The sequence below is a fragment of the Acanthochromis polyacanthus genome, chromosome 7 (genome assembly GCF_021347895.1).
Source record: "Acanthochromis polyacanthus isolate Apoly-LR-REF ecotype Palm Island chromosome 7, KAUST_Apoly_ChrSc, whole genome shotgun sequence".
NCBI classification, from domain to species: domain Eukaryota; kingdom Metazoa; phylum Chordata; class Actinopteri; family Pomacentridae; genus Acanthochromis; species Acanthochromis polyacanthus.
The window spans coordinates 24026158-24047517 of NC_067119.1; the positions used below are offsets into that span (position 1 = coordinate 24026158).

The window sequence follows — 21360 nt, forward strand, 5'->3', positions numbered from 1 at the left end:
ATACGTGTACATACCATACCAGAATAGAATAATAAATCGCAGCTTTTACCTTTTGCTGAATGCCCATGGCAGCCTGTAGGCACTCTGCCAGTAAGGATAAACTGTCCTTTGCCCCACGATCCAGAGCCACACCACTCGTCTGTTCTAGTGTGTCTGGGTCCTCCAGGTCCTGGATCAGACAGCCCAGCAGGGCCCAGAGCAACGGGCCCACTGAGCGCAGCTGCCGGGCATGCTGGGAGAGGTACTTCTCTGCTACTTGGAAGAGGAAGCGGATGGAGAGAGGCAAGGATGCTACGGCCAAGGGCAGGTTGGTGAAAATGAAGGACAATGCTTGAATTGCTAAGGATATGATGGCTGGAAGGAGAAAGAAACGTTAGTTTTAGAAAGAAACCTTAAATTTCTTGGGAATAGTCTTGAAAATGTGACACCCAGCCTGTACATACTCTTATTGCCCGGCTCCTTTCTCCTTGGATTCAGTGGTGTGTAGTGCCAGTCCTTAGGTATTTTAGACAGGACACTCTCTGGCACATTGCGCTTGAACAAGGATCCACTGGGCTCCTCTGTGGCCTGCCAACCCAACACCATGGAGACCAGATGTACCAGGAGGCTGTTGGTGGACTTGGTGACTATCGCTCGGACACAGCTGATCAGTACAGGGACTCCCTGTGTTGTGTCTGACAAAAGTGACAAATAAAGTGGCGCTCAAATTTAGGGATCTAAGACCTCAAGAATTTTCTCAAATTTGAAAAATGCAAGAGAAAAAAATCTACGTCTGGCTGTAACCTATCTGCACATTCTTTGATAGGGTGTCTGCAGGCTTTTTGCACCTATTGAACTTTCCTATCAGTTTACATTGAGCGGTGCTTCGGTCGTGGAATCATACTGAAATTCTCCAAGATGTTGAACATTTTTGGCTGTATACTGCTAAAGTGGAGAGAAATTACCTCACTGTGTTAAAAAGTGGACCAACTTGGATGGAGGAGAGGAGAGGAATGCTGCTTTATATGTTTCTGTGCTTCTCAATAATCTTCTATCTTGTGTCAGAACAAATGCAACATTGGACATGTTTGCAATTTCTGATGATCTGTTGAAGTCCCTATATGGCTGTTGATTAAACCCCTAAAAACTCATCTCTGAGTATCAAAGTTACATATTTAAAAGTTTGCTATAAAAAAATACCTTACTGAAAATGACTTCCACGTAACTGTATACTCTTGTTTCCTGCAGGATGCACTGATCCACACTCAACAAAAACATAAACGCAACACTTTTGCTCCCATTTTTTATGAGATGAACTCAAAGATAACTTCTTCCACGTACACAATATCACCATTTCTCTCAAATATTGTTCACAAATCTGTCTAAATCTGTGATAGTGAGCACTTCTCCTTTGCTGAGATAATCCATCCCACCTCACAGGTGTGCCATATCAAGATGCTGATTAGACACCATGATTAGTGCACAGGTGTGCCTTAGACTGCCCACAATAAAAGGCCACTCTGAAAGGTGCAGTTTTGTTTTATTGGGGGGAGTCCACTCCTCTTCAATGGCTGTGCGAAGTTGCTGGATATTGGCGGGAACATGTCCGGTGAGTATGCTGGCCATGCAAGAACTGGGACGTTTTCAGCTTTCAAGAATTGTGTACAGATCCTTGCAACATGGGGCCGTGCATTATCCTGCTGCAACATGAGGTGATGTTCTTGGATGTATGGCACAACAATGGGCCTCAGGATCTCTTCACGGTATCTCTGTGCATTCAAAATGCATCAATAAAATGCACCTGTGTTCTTCGTCCATAACAGATGCCTGCCCATACCATGACCCCACCACCACCATAGGCCACTCCATCCACAACATTGACATCAGAAAACCGCTTACCCACACAATGCCACACACGCCGTCTGCCATCTGCCCTGAACAGTGTAAACCGGGATTCATCCGTGAAGAGAACACCTCTCCAACGCGCCAGACGGCATCGAATGTGAGCATTTGCCCACTCAAGTCGGTTACGACGACGAACTGGAGTCAGGTCGAGACCCCGGTGAGGACGACGAGCATGCAGATGAGCTTGCCTGAGACAGTTTCTGACAGTTTGTGCAGAAATTCTTTGTCTGAGTGGCTGGTCTCAGACCATCTTGGAGGTGAACATGCTGGATGTGGAGGTCCTGGGCTGGTGTGGTTACACGTAGTCTGCGGTTGTGAGGCTGGTTGGATGTACTGCCAAATTCTCTGAAATGCCTTTGGAGGCGGCTTATGGTAGAGAAATGAACATTCAATGCACAAGCAACAGCTCTGGCTGACATTCCTGCTGTCCAACCATTCCATCCATTCTCTATACACCGCTTTATCCTCACTAGGGTCATGGGGGTTGCTGGAGCATATCCCAGCTTACTCGGGCGAAGGCAGGGGACACCCTGGACAGGTCTTCAGTCTGTCGCAGGGCTACATACACAGACAAACAATCACACTCACATTCACACCTACGGGCAATTTTAGAGTATCCAATTAACCTCAGCATATTTTTGGACTGTGGGAGGAAGCCGGAGTGCCCGGAGAAAACCCACACATGCACAGAGAGAACATGCAAACTCCATGCAGAAAGATCCCAGGCCCAGGCCGGGATTTGAACCAGAGATCTTCTTGCTGCAATGCGAAAGTACTAACCACTACTCCACTGTGCAGCCCATTCCTGCTGTCAGCATGCCAATTGCACGCTCCCTCAAATCTTGCCACATCTGTGGCATTGTGCTGTGTGATAAAACTGCATCTTTCACCTTTTATTGTGGGCAGTCTAAGGCACACCTGTGCACTAATCATGGTGTCTAATCAGCATCTTGATATGGCACACCTGTGAGGTGGGATGGATTATCTCAGCAAAGGAGAAGTGCTCACTATCACAGATTTAGACAGATTTGTGAACAATATTTGAGAGAAATGGTGATATTGAGCAAAAACAAAAGTGTTGCGTTTATATTTTTAAGTGCATAAAGAATAATTAAAACACAGATAACATTGTACAAATGCCAGTACTAAATTGACTCACTTGGTGTTCTAGTTTTGACATGGGAAATATCTGCTTTTGCAGTTGAATTAAACTCAGATAGATGAGAGCAGAATTTGTACAGTTTCTAATATTCTAGAATGAAGCATGGGTTGTAACATGTTTTGGAATTTTTTTGACTCCATCAACAGACAGAATGACTTTTCTTTAGAGAATGAATAGAAATCGGTCATTAAAGGAATTTATGTCTTGCTATATTTAATAAGCAGATGTGTTGCTGCTGTAAAAATCATTTTTTTTTATTTATGTAATAGCAGGCATGCAGCACAAAGAGGTCTCTCAATGTATAATAAAAACATGTAGGAGCTTTCAGTACTATTCTATGGAAATACTATTTTACTGGAATTCTAAAGCATAAAAGGTTTACACTATAAACTTGTTCAAGACCCACACATGCCATTCTATTGGCACAAAAATGAAACATGACTGCTACAACATTAGATTAGGTTACATTTCATGTCATGGTTTTTGTGCTCTGGACTTTTCAAATTAGCTGCAGTCAATGTAGTCAGTCAGTCTATGTCAGAAATTAGTCAAAAAAAAATACAAAGGCATGAATAACTTGTGAATCCATATAGCGCAATATGCTCTTGAAATATCTGCACTAAAGGCAAATAAACCAAGTTAAATTCACATGTTCTCGATCAAACCCAGGTGGCCTGATGGTAGGAATCTTACTACCTTCTCCAGGTGCACTTGGTCTTTCATCACTCTGCCCTTTCATATCCTGCTCATATTGATAGCAGAGCATGAAGTTGTATGGCACCCATAAACTTCCTACAGCTCCGGCTGTAAAACCAAAGGCTACAAAAGAGAGAAATAGTATTGTGGCAGGAATGGAATCTCAAGGGATGCCTAACAAATGTGCGACCCCAGAGCCACAGAGAAAGAGGAGAGCAGAACAGAAAACGATAAAGCTTTTGGAAGGAGAAGCGCTCTGTGGCAGGTGAGACCTAGACCTATTTTTCAAAGTCACTTGATTCTCAGACTTTATACCGCCTGCTACTGTATTGACTAGTGTATTGATCTGAAACAACCTGCTACAGTGTGATGAAACATCAGTGTAAGTGGAGAAATACTGAAACTCTCAACGTAATCTATGAAAGTTAACTCAGTGAACAGTTTAAATAGAAATGGGGGCACTGGGGGTATCCTGTAACCAAAATTATAATACAAAGATTTGGAACAGTCCAATAATTAAACTAATTATCCTGTGAGGATAAATGATGATTGGATGACATTGAGAATTTCTCTCTGGCACACTCTATCTCTCTTTCGTTCGTTTCCTCTGTCGACCCCTCCCTTGCTCTGTCTCCATCCAAATACTCTTCTCCAATCACCCTAATTTATGCTACAATAATTACAACTCACCCTGGATATAAGAATCACCACTAAAAAGAGCTCCATACTCCACAGGAGTTCTGATTATGCTCTGTATTAAAGCTTGCACCAGAAAGAGGCAGAAAGAGTTGGGGAATAATTGCAGTCTGTGTAACAGAGTCTTATAGCTGTGCTTTAGCTCATGTGTAAGAAATGTCAATACTGGCCTTTAGGGAAAATAAAAGTGAGGTATTCTTTGTGCGCAGGTTCGCTTCTGTATATAGAAATATATACACCACATTTTCTTACAACAATTTGTTCATCAGTGAGAAAATGTGGTGAAATGTCCAAATAGGTTACCTACATTATTTTTTGTTACCCAAGAAAGAAACAAGTGTGTCTCACTATCAATATTTCCATGAACTGGCAAAAGCAGTGGCTTTAACATCACTTTATTTCCTATTGTACCATCTATATATGGTACAGTATAATTCCGTATAAATTAAATAATTTGAGCTAATGAGCAATGGAAGTATATAAATTACATTGTAGTTTCTTTCCTGTAAGAAATATTTACAGCGCCCTCCATAATTATTGGCACCCCTGGTTAAGATGTGTTATTCAGCTTCTAATAAATTCATTTTTTTCTAAATAATATAGGACCACAATGAAAAAAAGAGGAAAATCCAACCTTTAATTCCAGTGCATTTATTCAGTAGGGGGGGAAAAAATCACACATTAAGAAATAATTATTTTACACAAAATCATCATTATTATCACGACTGATGTTAATACTTTGTACAACCCCCTTTTGCCAACAAAACAGCACATAATCTTCTCCTATAATACATTTTTCAACAATTTTCAGTGTGAGAGTATGTTTCTGCAATAAAAATTGAATTTACTTTAAGGTTTTCAACACCTCTTAACCAGGGGTGCCAATAATTATGAAGGGCGCCGTATATTCTCTATTAGTTTAAAAAATAAACTGTGATTCAAGCAATGTATTTCCAAGCACACGATGCTTGTGACACCACAGGGTTACACATTGCTACAATATACAACAGCACTGAAACTTCAAGTACGACCTTGTATATCTACTGTATCTCCACATCAGTGCGATGCCGGGAAGTGATAATGACCCTTGAACCACAGCACAAGACAGCAGCTGGCTGTCACTTTACCTGCTAGTGTGTAGAGGTGTTCCCATATATGTACCCTCTCCAGGTATGGTTGAACGGCTTGAGTCAAGGCCTTGGGAACATTATTGAGGCAGGAGAAAAGGTTGAACAATGCAACTATGAAGTCATCTCCTGCCTTGCAATTCTCTGTCGACACTTCTAGGCTGCTCTCCTGGCAAAAATCTGAAAAATCAGAGTCAGTTTGGTGAGACACTTCTGTGAACAATACAAGTAAATGTGCGGATATTCAAAATGTCACTGAATTTATGAAACCCTGACAATCTGGAGCCCTTGACACAATCACAAACAAATGGATGCACAAAGAGATGAAAAGGCTGACTCATACGCACGCAGGGGTGTGTAGGTCAGTGCAAAAAATTTGCCTGTTTTTTGAATTAGAATTCAGACAATATTAACCTTATGGAGGTAGGCAGAGAAAGATGTAAAACCCTATGCTATGAAAAACAGCATCTTGATTTCTGCGAACAAAAACACATTGGAAAATGTCAAGGCTGCCCAACCTGACACATGTTAACAGAAAGGCTGAACAAAAGGCGTTGTGGAATAGAAGGGGAAGGAAAATCCACATCTGTGTTAGATGGAGGGAAAAAAACAGACAAAAAAAAACAGAAAAAGAAACAGATTTCAAAGCCCCTGGCTGTGGGATCCACAGTACATGGAGACAGGAAGTGAAAAGGAAGAGGTTTTGACAGGGTGTCCTTGTGGGGGTTGCTGTCTGAGCACAGGGCTGAGGATGGAGGTGTGTGTGTGTGTGTGTGTGTGCAACCCATACAGATGTCTATATACTGCATGCGTTTTGTATGCTTATAAGTGTGTGTATGTGAGTGTGTGTTAAGTTGACAGGGGTTGCTGAGGAAAGGCCCATTGCTCCAGAGGTGGCAGACATCCAGCGGTCTGTCAGTCTGCTGTGTGGGAGATGACAGCTATTTGAATAGGAGAGTGAATGCAACGCAGCAGTCAATGAGGGGGCGCTGTGATGGAGGGCAGCGCGGCTTCCTTCTGACTAATGCCGGACTATTTTAAAATGACAGGGCTAAATTAGCTGTTGCATTACGGTGACAGTAATATCAGCCACCTTAATAACATTCAGGTAGGAACCACTGATACCACTCAAGGTCTGTATGAGAAATGATTTCCTCTATCTCCCTGTCTCAAAGTCTCCCTCTGCGTCTCTCACGCTTCTTTTCATTCACAATCACACATCTAACATGCACACTCAAAAGTGTCAACCAGCCTAACCTATAATCAGTCTATTAGGCAGCGTTATTGTACGTGGATTATGCAGGCATCTTGTTCGCTGCCTGTCTGGTAATTGGTCCTTAAGGAGTGAGTGTTCCAGATATCACTGCTGTGACTGCAATGGTCCAAGGAAACAGGGGTGACTAACATTAATTTCCACTTGGGGTGGTGGAGAGCATGGCAGGTTAACTAGGTGGCTTTTAATAATGATCCCATTATGGAGCAGCAGATGACTTCAGAAAAACAGATGTCAGTGCACTGGCACATCTCTGTGGAGTTTCCATTAAGTCGTGCTCCACAAAATAAGTCCAATGTGTTTTTGTTTCTACGCAGATTTCTCAGTTGCCTTTTCTATTTTCCCTCACTCTCTGTCTCTGAGCTTATCCAACCTTGATACATAGCCAATATATACACCTGTTTATCTTCCGGACAACCAGTCAACCAGTCACAGGGGCCCTCTCTGCAAACCTCTGTAATTGGAAGCAGACACGCTGAAGATAATAAAAAGGCTGTGTGTGCTGTAGTGTGTGTGTGCACCAGGAGTAGTTTACCTTCTAATTTAGGGTAAGCTGTGTAAACGCGAAAAATGATACTGTAGATGAGGAGGAGGCACATTTTCAAACAATCAGACAATGCAAAGGCCATTTAAGTGGCCTGCCAGCTTGGTAAAAAGTTAGTGTGCTTTGATAAGACCGATACAGAGCATTTAAGAAAGTGCCATGAAGTACAACAATATTGAGAAAGTGGTGAAATGAAGTTAGTGTATTAGAAAAAAACAATATGCCGTATTTTAAAACAAAATCGTCTGACTGTTCTAACAGCAACAAAATTTAAAAAAAACACAATGAACTAAATTTAATTAGCTAGATAGAGCTAGATAGAGTCCAGAGTGATTCACTGAGCTACTTATCCATGAGTAAGTTGTACTAGAATTTTTATTAACAGAGCACTACGACACGCCCCAGAATATACATGTAGTGGGAAGTGCAGTGGCTTCCGGGAGTGTAGGCATTCAGTCAATCTGTTTCTTCTGTCTGTCTGCTTCCTGGTTAATTACCCCGTCACCGTGATAACACGTGAGAGTCAGCGCTTCTAACGTTGATTTACGGCAGCGTGCAGGGAGAAGCATTGCAGAGCCTTTGAGTCAGACTCAGACCGAGCGAGAGAACAAGACAGTGAGAGTTGTTATTAATGAGGTCGCTATAATGTGAATTAATGTGCGAGTGCACAACACTCTTTAAAGGTTAGACTGTTGCTGTGTGGAAGAGAAAGGAAGGAAGGGAAAATCTTTAAAGGTCAAGGCGTGTGCTCTGCCTGGGCCTGTTGAGTGTTTATTACTGCGCTCTATTGATTTAGTGATGATGATGACCAAGGTGAAAATGATGATGATGGCAAAGATGCTGATGATAACTTCATAAAACAGATAGAGCTCATCTCAAGTCTGTATAACTCGCTTAGGATCTTAGGGCACCATAATTAAGACACTGGTAAACACTTCCCACACATGTCCCCTGTGGGATTTGTTCTGTGGGTCTAGACTTCTAAAAATAAAATGAATTATTAAAGAATAAAACAAAGTGGCTGCACTTTCACTCTAAAAGATGGACAGCTAAGCATATGCACAACACACATGCATTCCCGCTGCTTCCTTTACCCATTAACACATACCAATCCATGCACAGTACAAAAATAACAGACTCACAAGAATTTTCCAGGAGTATTCTGGGCAGGTGACAGTCTCTGTACAGCAGCATTCGCAGTAGCAGCTTGGGATTGTGTCCTGGGTCAGAGGTCAGCAGCCTCAGCTGACAGGCCAAGGCTGCCTGGCCCACAAGGCCATCTCTGAGAGAGATTGAGGGGAAAAAATGAAAACAAAGTTGACAGTTCTGCAGTGTCAGGTGAGTATACAGATAGAAGTCCATTTAGCAAGAGACAACAAAGCTTCACAAGTTAAAGACAAAGACAGAAGTCTTGGATGACAATCTGGGAGGGAACAGTTGGGGAATAGCTACAATGGTAACTTCCGTCAGTGTCACTCACTCCAGATTCAAGATTAGTCTCCAAATGCCTTCACTCTCACTTATTATAAGTAAGTGAGAGTGAAGGCACCGGGAAGGAATTAGCTCTAATCTTGGCCAGCTAAAAGCAAATTAACATTTGGGAGACAGCCAAATACATGAATATACAGCAGTACCCCCCTCCTGCATCTTTTGTATAACCAAGAGGCTGCAGCCAGCTGTGGCTAATGAGCCGTATCCTTGGTGTGTGTGAATGTAAGCCTGCGCGTGTGTACTCTTCAGAGCCCGTGCTTGTGGTTATTTATGTGTGCATGTGTGAGACCATGCTGACATGTGTGTGCCTGCATGTTACTTTATACATCTCAATAAAATATAATGGAAGGAATGGACAGAGTTTGTCTGTAGAGCAAGGAGGCAGGAGGCAGCACAGGGGGTGTCTGCCCAGAAATTAACCATTCTATTTGAGCCAAAAGGCTAGAGCAGGGTGCACCCTGCTGCTTGACTGAGGAAAACTATGCCTCAATCTGACAGCACAATTTATGATGTCACTGGGACTGCAAATCCAGAAGAAATCCTCTTTTAACTGCTCTGATAAATCTACCCGGCTACAGCGCAGGGTCAGCTTACAGAAACAAGACACACAGATGCAGACACACAGATACATACACACACATAGGTGCAAAGGCAAGAAGAAAAATGCAGAGAATATACATGGACAAACACAGAAAACACAGTTTCAGGTGCTTTCTTTATAGCCTAGAATGCTGGGTGATTTATTTACTTTCTCTGCAATTTTATTATTGTTTTATTTAATGACAATAACAATGGGCTTTATTTTAATGGACTGGGGAAAGATTTGGCCACAGAGGTTGGGTCCTGGATAAGGACCTGTGGATCTGGCCATGTGCCACTGGCAGCCCCCCGGCACCCCACGCATGAAGGCAGGAGGTGCAAGCAACGAAATAAAGAGGTCATAAAAATAAACTAATTTCAGCTCTCCAATACTTAGAAGCGAGAGAGTGGGGGTTAGTTTGATTTGTGATCCATGAGCACGCAATGACATCACCTCTGGCTGTGAGGGAGATGAGAGGGGAGGAGGGTGGAGACAAGGGTGAGGGGAGAGAGTGATTGACTGTGTAGTGGAGGTCACAACAGTAACTGGACACACGGATGCTGCTCAGTATGCTTTTGAGGATGCCTCGTGTGTAAATGTAACATCCCTTCAATCGATGTCTGCTGTATTTCCTTTAATTTTTTGATGTTCACATGTCCTGTTGTTTCAGTCATTGCCCTTGTGTGTCTCCGGCTCCCTTGATTATCTACACCTGCCCAAAATGCCCATGGTTTTTCTCCCAGCCAAGTCCATATTCTCCCATTTTCCGTGTTCCTCTGCCAGATTGTCTTTGTTCATCGCTTTCCAGTTTTCTTTCTAGCGCAGGTCTCCATGGTTTTTGACCCTGCTTTACTCTTTAGTTTTTGGATAGTTGCCTACTCCCTGCCTGGATTTGTTTGCTTGGTTTGGACTGATTACCTGTGTGTGACCACCTGGATTCCCAGGAAAGACTTTGCCTTTTTGACTTTTACCTGAGTATTTCTCTACATCTGAGTCTCTGTCCTGCCTAAAAGCGTCACAGTAAAGCCATCAGCTACCATCAACATAAAACAAACTCGGTGTCGGCAGCAACGGTAGACTGTTTATTTTTTTCTTCCTCAACCTGCATCTGTGTTATATTACAACAGGGACTGCAGCTTGAGCTCGACTTGCAGGTTATATATTGTATCTGCACATGCAAAATGCACACACACATATGGTTCTCTATAAGGTGGGTGGATGTGTGTGATGGCTTAGCATACCAGAGTGTGTGTGTGTGCATGTGCATTTGCATGTGAACATGCGTACTGTATGTGTATGTACTGAATGATAGGTGACAGATGGTATGATGGGTGTAATTTACATACCGTATGGTCTGCTCTGTGAAGAGGTCAGGGTTGATAGCATTGAGCCAGTGTACAGCAGGGCTTTTGGGCTGGCGTGGTGTCGAGTCCTTTGTAGCATCAATCATAAATGTCCTGGAGGAATCAAAAATGAACATGATCAACATGTCTTCGGTTTCCTCTAATAATATTAAAATAACAAGTACATCCTCCTGTGTTCATAGTATACTTTTGTTAATCTTTTTTCACAGTTGGCAGTCCACTTTTGTCAAGTTTAGTGTGGGACCTGTAGCCATTTGACTGTCTCTATTCAACAGTGTTCAATGGAAAGTACAAAAACGTGGGTATCCATTAGTCTCATTTGACTATAAATTAAGTTAAATAACAAAAACACAATGCGCATGCAATACCAACCTATACAGCAAAGATACAGGTGCTGTGACAATGATGAGGACTGTCAGGAGTTGGTCACACAGGCCGTGGATTACATAGGGCCAGTCGGAACCACCTCCTATTATGGTAATGGCCGAAGTAGGGTTGGAGCGCACCAACGCCTCAGGACTATCACACACGCTCCACATGAGATGGTCCACATACAGCAACACCGCTGTAATGTCACATCTTAAGTACAGGATGAGGGAAGCAGAAAAGGGATAAAACCAGAAAAGATGTAAGTGAAGAGGGGAGAACACATAAAGATCGTCTACCGTTACATCATGACATAGGGGCCTCATTCCACGCGCAGTCAGATAACAGAACCTCCTTGTGATTTTACTGTTGGAAAGTGAAGTGTCCAGGGTTTGGATTTCGCTATAAAAGTCCTCTATGTTACACCCACCCATTGGTTTTACATAAACAGTCGTATATCTGTTCTCTCAATTGGTTTAGGAATGCTGCTCATCATCTCTCATCTCCTCATCCTTGCTTCCCTATGGCCTAAATCATTATTATAGACACACGAGAATGGGCTGATACAGGAGGGGTGAAGTAGCATAAGAGTACCCAAGTGAGTGCTATACACATAGGAGACCTGGAGAAGATTTGAAAAGACATCTGTTTAGCCTAACTTCACACTTTACAACTATTCCTCCTGAAATACATACATCTCCAAGCAACATAAACCAGGCTTTGTGGTGACATCCTGAGTTACAGCACATGCCTTCTGCACTTTATCTTCGTCACTATTTCTGCCTCTTACTGTGTGTCACAGTTTAACTCATCTATTGTCATCACTTAGCTATTAGGGAAAGAAAAACAAAGAGGATACAGCGAGTGCACCCACGATGTGCCAACACTATGATCGGAACTCCACCATCAGACCCCCACCATCACCCTCAAACCTTAACATTTAAACCAGCATGAGCAAGAAGTCCTTAAAGCAAAAAACTGAAGGGCCATGTGGAGAAACTGTTTTCTCAGTTATCATCCCATTACATGTCTGGTCTGCAGCCACAGTACGTGAGAGGGATGAAATCCTCTTTGAAGGTATATTTATATTCATATTGTAATGATGAAACTTGTACACTTCATGTCATGATTTAGTAAATTATGCAGAAAGAAATGAAGCCCTGTTTTGGCTAATCCAGTGAATTCAACAGCTAGGAATCAAGGTACTTGATTACACCGCTATGTTAAGTTTTGTATATCAAAAATTGGCATTAAGTAATCAATGCATCAACAATAAACATAAAGTGTAGTTAAGGACTGTGTTTGATACATTATATTTCAGTGGCCTCATTTATATTGATATCTATAAAACTACAATACATGACAATATACCTGATTTGCAGGTGTCTCTTGTATGAAGCACGGGCCCTGGCATATCTTCGCACCAGCAGCTGTAAAGTCTCCGACAGCACTTGGCCAAGCAGCTCTTTGGCCAAGTCTTCCGGAAGGACCGCCCACAGGTCGCTACGGAGCCCACACAGGAAGTAGAACCACATCTGCAGGGAGAAGGAGCAGCGCTCGCCCTGTGGAGGAAAGTGGTAGATGGGAAGGGAGGGAGAGAGGAGGGTTGCAGATGAAGATATGTTGCGATATGGACACTGACAGTGAAGCAAAATCACAGAGGAGATAAAAATAGAGGGAGAAAAAGAGAGGGTGAGAGGGAAAACCTGAGGGATGAGAAAGAGGGAGAAAGAGACAGAGGCAGGTCTGTCAACACCAGGATGTCTCAGTGGTCATGCCACCTGCACTCTGCACCTGGGTTTCATCTCCCACTGGGATTTTAGACTGCTTTAAAGTCCTGAACTGGAAATCACATCAAAACAGGCACACACTGGCATGCACATACTCGCTCACACATACAGAGTGACTGAAAGAGAGGAGTGGAGAAATCCAGAAGTTTTCTAAATAAAGTCAGCAAAGACAAGTGAGAGTGAGATGAAAGAAGGACAGGCAAAGCAAGGAAGACAGAAAAAGATTATTGTCCTGGCAGCCTGCATCTTTGTTGGAAAATGTATAGAAGGATGCATTCTTTTATCACCTGTATTTTCTTCAAACTCCTTATGTTTAACCTCCAACAGTAACCTGATGGTGCGTGTGTCAGTGACAAACCCAAAGCTCATCAACTTCCTCACACCTTTAACTCATTATGCCAATGAATCTATTCTCATTTTCCTCCACCCCTCACCTCATCTATCTTGTGTTTTACTTCTTCCATTCTTCTCCCTTGCTCTCCTCCCTGCAGCCTGTCATTCATGCATCGATCATTGATGGGAAACAAAGCCACGCTCCCATGTCTGGGATTCCGTTGCCATTTTCTGCCTGTGGACTCAGTCGAGCTAACGCAGACAGAGATGAATCCATTGGATCCAAACCAAAAGCAGCCCCAACAAAAAGTCCGTTTGCACTCGTCCAAGTGAAACATTATTTTACCAGCCAGGTCAACTATGAACAAATTACTATTAAAGATGATGGCCTGGCAAGAGTGAGGACTGAATCTGGGATGGACAACTGAGAACAGAATACACTTGGAAGTGTTTTTTTTCCCATTAAATTAAAATTAGACTCCAAAGGCTCTGAAAGTAAAATCCTGACATGCAAGGCAACTAAGGTCATGTTCAAAATTGGCTTTGTTCAACTTAACTGGCCTCATATGTTGCTATTTTACTGGGGCATATAAAACATTTTTCAGCCAATAGCAATTCACATGTCAATAGCAATTTAAAATAACAAAAAGAAAAATGCAAGTTGGAGACGAGTCTGTCTGTACTGAGCTTTGAAGGAGCCAAGATACACGTTTGGGAACCAGGGAATGGAAAGCCTATGCATACAACTACACATACAACAAACATCAAAAAAATATAGATACATACACATACACACACCAAAAGAAGCTCATCCTGAGATGCTGCAGCACAGCCATACATTCACTGGTACAGATGCACACAGGGATGGTTGAACAAAAGCACACACCTGCTCACAGCAGGCCTGTCTGACACCAGTGACCCAGGGAAGGAGGGAGGAACAAAGGGAAAAAAAAGGCAAAAGTGGGATAAAGTATGAAAGAGAGGGGAGGTTTAGATTGGTTTAAGGGCATAAAGGTAGGGGAGTTCCAGGGGCCCTATGCTGTTTCCAGACAGTCCCAGTGTAGACTGCAGACTTCAGACAGCTGAATCCCTGGAGCCCCCAGGGCAACATGGAAGCCACAGATGTTCTCAGGGAGCTCAGAGTAGAAGGCTCAGTTAGAAGAGGGAGAGTGGGAGGTAAAGGTGTATTGTGGGAATGAAACGAAGAAGCAAGAAAGCTCCAGAGCATAATTCCTAGAGTTCCTCAGAATCCACTGAACAAGTCTGCTAAGACACATGGCATTAGAATTTCCTCTTTTTACAATGAGCAAAGCAGTGAAATCAACACCCAACAACACTGGAGCTGTTTAATGTGCTATTTTTTGATTTATGGGTAAACAAAGCATACTGAAACAGGCCCAAATGACATAAGACAACCAGATATTTTTAATCCCAGAAGAGCTTATCATTGAATGGCTAATTATATTTCAAGGTATTGTCAAATTGAATATATAGTATGTAAGGACATTTTACCTCATAGAAGGGTTTGGGATCAGCCCAGTGGTGACTCTCTGCGTCCTGAAGAATGCAGGTGGAACAAACCTGGGTGCAATAGCCAGTTAGCTGATCTCTCAAGGCCTCCACTGTCTCTTGGCACTTCTGGATAGGCAGCAGGGTCAGGGGTCTAAGCACAGAGGAAGGCAACAAACCTTTAACAGTAATGGCATATAATACATAATCTATAACACACAAGGCATGTTAGGAAAAAGAATGAGCTAACAATGGTCAAGAGTTCAAGAGGGCACGATCCTGTAATATTTAATTACTGTATATTCAGGAAGCTATCAAACAAACATGAGGGGAAATGATCAGATGAAAGAACAGTTGATTTATTCTAAAAGTTCAGTGTGACATTTCATATCCTTAAAATCTGCCTGCCTTGATACTTTCCAGAGAGAGGAAAGGCAGGGGTGCAGGAGACTTAAAACCAGGGGGACTGAACGGTGTGGAGGAGGGGGGTGCTTTATGACTGAAGGGGGCACAGTGCAAGTGCAGGTGGAGGGGCGCAAAGGGCCAGAGGTGGGACAACTGGAGCACAGAGGGCACCTGGGATGCCTTTAGAGGGGATCTGCAGAGAGCAGAGGTTAAGGGGGTATTAGGGGGCATAAAAACTCACCAGATGTAGACACAATATGGGTGTCATTACCACCTGTCAATCATTTCTATCCTTTAAAAAAAGAAAAACTGCCTGATCAACTCTTATTAATCTCAAATTCAAAATCTTTTGAATTGTTTCTTCTGTTTTCTATTTCACAATTTTAGAAGGAATCGCTTTGATGTACTGCTTCAATCATTTGTTTAATAAATATTTCTGTTATAGTTCAAACCGGAGTCGAAAATCCTGTGACGATATACACAATATAGCTGGAGCAAGTGGAGATATACGTACCATATTAGTCTGTGGTACAATTGTTTGTATATGGTATAATGCTATGAATGAGAAAAATAGTGGAACGATGGAAACAAGTCTGAGCATAGGGGCAGAGTAAAAGAACATAGTATCTGTGGTTCGGATGTTGAACTAAACTCCTCAACATCTGTAAACTCCTATTATGAACTTAGAACCTTACAAATTTGGTTTCTACTGAAATTATTCCCATATCTGACCATTTTGGCATAGCATGATGTCCCCTGTAGTCACCATCTGTGACGAAGGATAGACAAACGGATATGCACACTAAAATACAGAGAAATATGAATATTTGTAAACACATGGCAGCCAGTATACCATCTGATTCTGACAATCCTAATACCCACTGAAGGGCTCACATGCATACACCTCTGTCTTACACTTTAGCTGCTGTGGTATTTGAATCCTTCAGCCTGGCATTGTAGTGCTCTAGTCGTTGGTGCACATAAATGCAAGTGGACAGCAGAGCAGGCAAGTTCTTCAGGGGTGCAGAAGATGGGACCTCCAGGGCCCTCTCCTGCAAACGGGCCAACATGGCAAACGCTGCTCTGCCACATGCCTCTACAAAGCTTGATCGCACACCCAGGAGAGAGCTGTCCCTGCAGGCTGCTGCCAATGGTAGTAAAGCATCCAGTTCAGTCATGATTGCTCCACAGAACTGAGGGGGGAGAGAGACGGCAAAGATGAGACAAGATGATCTCAATAACAGAAGGAAAATCTGTCAGTAAGAGGAAAAACAGAAGAAAAAACATCAGAAAGAGACCTCATTAGATGTAAATAATGGAACATTTGCAAGGAGTCATCGGAATGACAAGGATTCAAGACCGAGCAGAGCGTTACACATTACAGCTGAAAAGCAAACACTGATCAGTGCAAATGTAGAATACAGATGTCTGAAGACATGCCCTCGACATACGCTTTGCTGCTGAACATGCAGAATTGGTAACCTTTTACTTCTGAGGAATAGATCAGCACATCGGTCTAGTTTTATAACAGCATGCGTCATGTTAGTCACATTCAAGCAGAAGTATTACAGTACATATCGGGCGAGGTGGGTAGTCAGATAGGCTGTGAGGAAAGAAAAAGAAAAGGTCACGGAGAGGTGAGAATGGGAGAGAGGGTGAGAGAGAGCTGCTCCAGCAAGGTAAAATAACGACAGCTTATTCTACAAACTGCCAGAGCAATATGCAAGACTTATCCACATTTGTCCTGGAGAGAGGCCTTCAGGGACAAGGCTGTCTACACCTTTAACTCTCCAGGGCCCGTGGAAACTGGCTGATCAAGGCACTTCAAAATACTCAAGCGTGTGTGCTTGCAGAGACACAAAGAAGCAGTCTGGGTATTCACTAGTATTTACCTATAGGAGAAATCTTTACTGTTCACAAGACAAGGCTAATCTATCAGGTTAGCCTCGTTGCTACAATTTCACAAGTATAGCACAAGACTTGCTATAGTTCGAACCTGTTTGATGTTCATAATAGAAAATATTAACGTGCGTGAGGGTGTCTGTTGTGTGTTATACTGCATACAGTATAGTGGTTTAATGTGCATCTGTAGACAATTTGAAAAGCACCACTTCTGTGAAAGCTGCGCACCAAGACATATGCACGCACACCTTGAGACTGCTGCCTCCACTACCTCATGTGCTTCTTATTGGTATCACACTGGAAACAGTGAAAGATGATCATGCACAAGTCAGGGAGTCACATATGTATGTGAGTTCAAATCAAAATTTATATTTGTGTGTATACATGAGTTACGAGTCAGGTGGATCCTTAAAAAACTTCAAACAAAGCACATTTCCCCATATTCCCTACAGCTACCGAGCCAGGTCACACTGAGGGAAGAAAATGTAAGTCTGAATACTGTATGCCAGTTAAATCGATCAGTCAATCAGTCACAGCATGTTTTACTGGCTTTTACTGTTGCACTATTACTGGACTTACTGTAGGGGCAGACTAGGAAGTTCGACATTCTGCCACATCAGAGCTATGGTGTGCGTACACAATTGACAATCCTACAATCTCTTTGCACAATTTTGTCCATAAAAGCTTCCAGTGGGGCCTGGAAACAATGGCCGTTTGGACAATTAAGTCAATAACTGACTGTGTGTAGTCATTAGGAGCTTAGCTTTGAGAGCTGGAGAGCAGAGGCATGCGCACAGCATTGCCAGGGTGAGAACCTGAAGAAGCCTCTCAAACACTTACAGTATTGGCACACAGGCACACACATACTCGGGATATAGTCATCCTCGCAGGCACACTCACACAACAACAACCACATGCGTGAGTCCATGTTGAAATCTGACTGAAACCTTAACGAGCTAAGATCAAAGCCTAGAATCCCACCAGGACTATTGCAGCAAGGTGAAAGAGATTGTATAAAGTTTTTAAGTGCGAGGGAGGCCTGTTTGTGTGTGCAGAATGTGGAGTAGACAGACGAGTAGAGAACTGAACACACAGGTGAGGGCTTGACTGAGGTCTGAATACAGAAAAGGTATGTCTGCTGTTATAATAGAGAGCTGGCATCAAGGTTACAAGGGTCTGGTGAAACAAGGAGGGTTCAATCCAAGGTTCTGACAGGAGGGCGAGTTCCAGCTGTTGAATGAAGCTATTTGCTTTTCCATATACCTGCCAACAGAAAAGTGCACTAAGTACCCTGATGGATGAACAGTATCATTGCAGCCTGCATATTTATGGTAATACAGACAGTGAAGTGGGTTCACATGAAAAAAAAAGTGAGGACTGAGGTATGAACATATGAATATAAATGTGTGAAATATTGATTCATCGTGATGCCTTTGAACTGGCAATATTTCATGGTTACATCTTGTAAAGTAATTTGCTCTCTGCTTAAACACCAGGGCATGTGTCAAAAAAGGACGGTGGATAAAAATATATATATAATATCTTACGGTCTTGTCTTGAATGTCTGTCTGCCTCGGTGCTACTGAATGCAAATGCATGCATGTATAACCTTTGGGCTGAAAGGCTCTCATCTTTGAAGCACTGACCTACACATAAATACGATGTACAGGTCCTGAGCGCAGACAAATTCTGACACTCGTTAGCAATGAGAGCCACAAATACTGTCAGTGTAAAAGGGCTACAGGAGGGGAGAGTGGGAGGTGGAGGAGGAGAAGGGAAGGTGGGAGAGAAGGAGGATGTGGAGGAGGAGGGAAGAGAGGTAAGGCAGTAATGATAAGAGTCTGTGCAGTGTGCAGTGCAGAGGAAGAGTAGTGGGTAGCGGAAAAGTTGAGAGGAGGATGGAGGAATGTGAGTTAGAGAAAGTTTCATGGATTTTCAAGTGGAACTCCCTGCAAAGTTGTTCAGCAATATTAAAACAGGCAAGAAAATGAAGAGAAGCAAAAGAAAAAGCAGCATAGTGTCAGTAAGTGTGCGACTGACCAGCCCCAAACACTGGAGATCCTTTTGTAGAGTTAGATACTAAGCCTGGTTTCACATCAGACACTGGTATACCTCCTGAGAAAAGTCAATCTCTGGTGTCTGCATCACCTCACGTTGCCATTTCCCAGGCCCTCTCTTCTCATCCCTTCACTCTCACTATCCCTTATTTATCCTGCTCCTTTCCTCATCCTCTGTGCCCCTGTGATACATCCCTCTATCACCAGGACACCGTATATCCTCCATTTCCCCCATTCGAGACCTTTCTCTACACATCATCTAACCCTCATAATATCACCTATACTAGTTCTTGGTCTCCCCCTGCCTCTCTTTTGTCCCTTGAGCCCTCCCCTTCAAGTAATACTGATGACTCTTCCCAAGGCCCTTTCTGATCCAGGATGTCAACTGTGTCAGGCCCGAATCATTTGGGCTCTCTATTACAGAGGGAGCGTTCCACTGGGGCGACAAAAGACATTAATCTCCCTGGGTCTGGGTGTTGTTTGTAGACCTGCATTGTTCAGTCAGGTGGTAATAAAGAAGGATGAACAGGACAGGGACTCCACTGTGTACGGCAAAGCAAGCTCTTGCACAGGATGAGGAGTGACAAGTTGGGCGAAAAGCTGACCTATATATTAGCGGTGTACATTTTGTGGACTACGGCTTCACAGATGAAATGTAACAAACTGTGTGCAGAACCAGCATTTGTTGGCTCAGAACACAATAGAAGAGCTGATGTAATATTCAAGATTTAAATTCCGGCCTGTTTCTGTGTTGAGGGGCGGCATGGCTCAGTGGGTAGAGTGGCCGTCTTGCAACCGAAGGGTTGCCGGTTCGATCCTCGCCCCGTCGTGTTCGAGGTGTCCCTGAGCAAGACACCCAACCCCGAATTGCTCCTGATGGGGTCGTGGTTAGCGCCTTGCATGGCAGCTTCCGCCATCAGTGTGTGAATGGGTGAATGTGATGTATCATGTAAAGCGCTTTGGGTACCTTGCAAGGTATAGTAAAGCACTATATAAATACAGACCATTTACCATTTTGTTGTTTTTTTTTTTGTTGTTGTTTTTTTTGAAAATCCATTCGGAAATTGAAATCTTAAACAGAGGCAGAGAATAAAGACAACAAACTAAAGACGACTGAAGTAACCATGGGATAATTGTTGACTTTTCTTTGTCATCAAGTCCATGCACTGCATTTGCAGAGTAATTCTCTCAAAAATAAAGTGTTTTAGATTAAATATGCCTGGAATTTCCATGACACATTATTTTCTATCAAAAATAAAACATTGTTCTCTCACATAATGAGCTTTTCTGACAAGAAGCAGGAAGGAGAGCTACAATTCTAAATAAGTGAAACTGCTTCAGGAGTGTCCTGAAGCAAATATGCTTAATTAAGAAAAACTAATTTCGGTCTATTTTACGTGATACTGGAGAGTACCTTGGCAACCATTCTGGGAGTGTCTCTCTCTGAGTAGGTGTAGAAAGAGTCTTCTTTGAGGTGTGTGTTGCTGGCAGCGTTGGTGCTCTGTCCACTAATGGGGCTTAGGGTGACAGAGGTGTGTCCAGACGAACGTAAGGCCTCTTCTTGTTGCAGATTCTTGGCACACACGTCATCCAGCACCACTTTGACACAATGCTCCATGTGGGGGGCTAGTCCCTTAAATGCTGACCTCCAGTTAAATTCCAAAACCTGCGCCTGAAAAGCAGAAGATGAGCCAACAGCCAATTAATGTAACAATGCTGAAGGGAATATTTCACCTGTTCCATTTCACTGCTACACATTATCTTGCCTCTCTGTAATTATGGAAAATCATAATAAGCTGGAATGACATTGAATAGTCGTAAGAGAACAGAAACTTTCTCGCAAAGAACACAAGCAAAAAGTCTCACCTCTGGTGTGTGGACTGTTCCTGGTTTCTTTCCATCTTTTGTCGTGTCTGAATCTTCTTTATTCTTCTTCAGAATGCCTAAATGAACAGTAAGTTACTTAATTGGTTAATTGATTTAAATATGATACAAAGTAAATAATTTAAGTTGCAGTAACTGCTTGGTGAAGCTCTCAACTCACGTCAGTGAACTTTCAGCAGGCAAAACACAAAAGCTCATGAGAAATCCTGATTTGAAAATGAAGTGCTGTGATGTAATATGTAGCATCTTTCAAGTCGAAGCATTATTTAGTACTTAAATTGCATTTCTTTTCCCCCA

At 42.8% G+C, this 21360-nt stretch overlaps 1 protein-coding gene across 3 annotated transcripts in view; it reads right to left on the reverse strand.

Moving 5' to 3' along the window:
* kiaa0825 (KIAA0825 ortholog) overlaps positions 1–21360 on the reverse strand; it is a 121654-nt gene that overhangs the window by 72640 nt on the left and 27654 nt on the right. For all 3 annotated transcript variants that reach the window (XM_022192622.2, XM_022192630.2, XM_051950412.1), the window contains exons 8-18: positions 21046–21122; positions 20594–20851; positions 16136–16413; positions 14819–14969; positions 12555–12745; positions 11190–11396; positions 10800–10910; positions 8525–8664; positions 5566–5745; positions 444–674; positions 50–354 (exon numbers count right to left, since the gene is read on the reverse strand). In XM_022192622.2, coding sequence (XP_022048314.1) covers positions 50–354; positions 444–674; positions 5566–5745; positions 8525–8664; positions 10800–10910; positions 11190–11396; positions 12555–12745; positions 14819–14969; positions 16136–16413; positions 20594–20851; positions 21046–21122 — 2129 coding nt within the window. The remainder of the gene's footprint in view (positions 1–49; positions 355–443; positions 675–5565; positions 5746–8524; positions 8665–10799; positions 10911–11189; positions 11397–12554; positions 12746–14818; positions 14970–16135; positions 16414–20593; positions 20852–21045; positions 21123–21360) is intronic.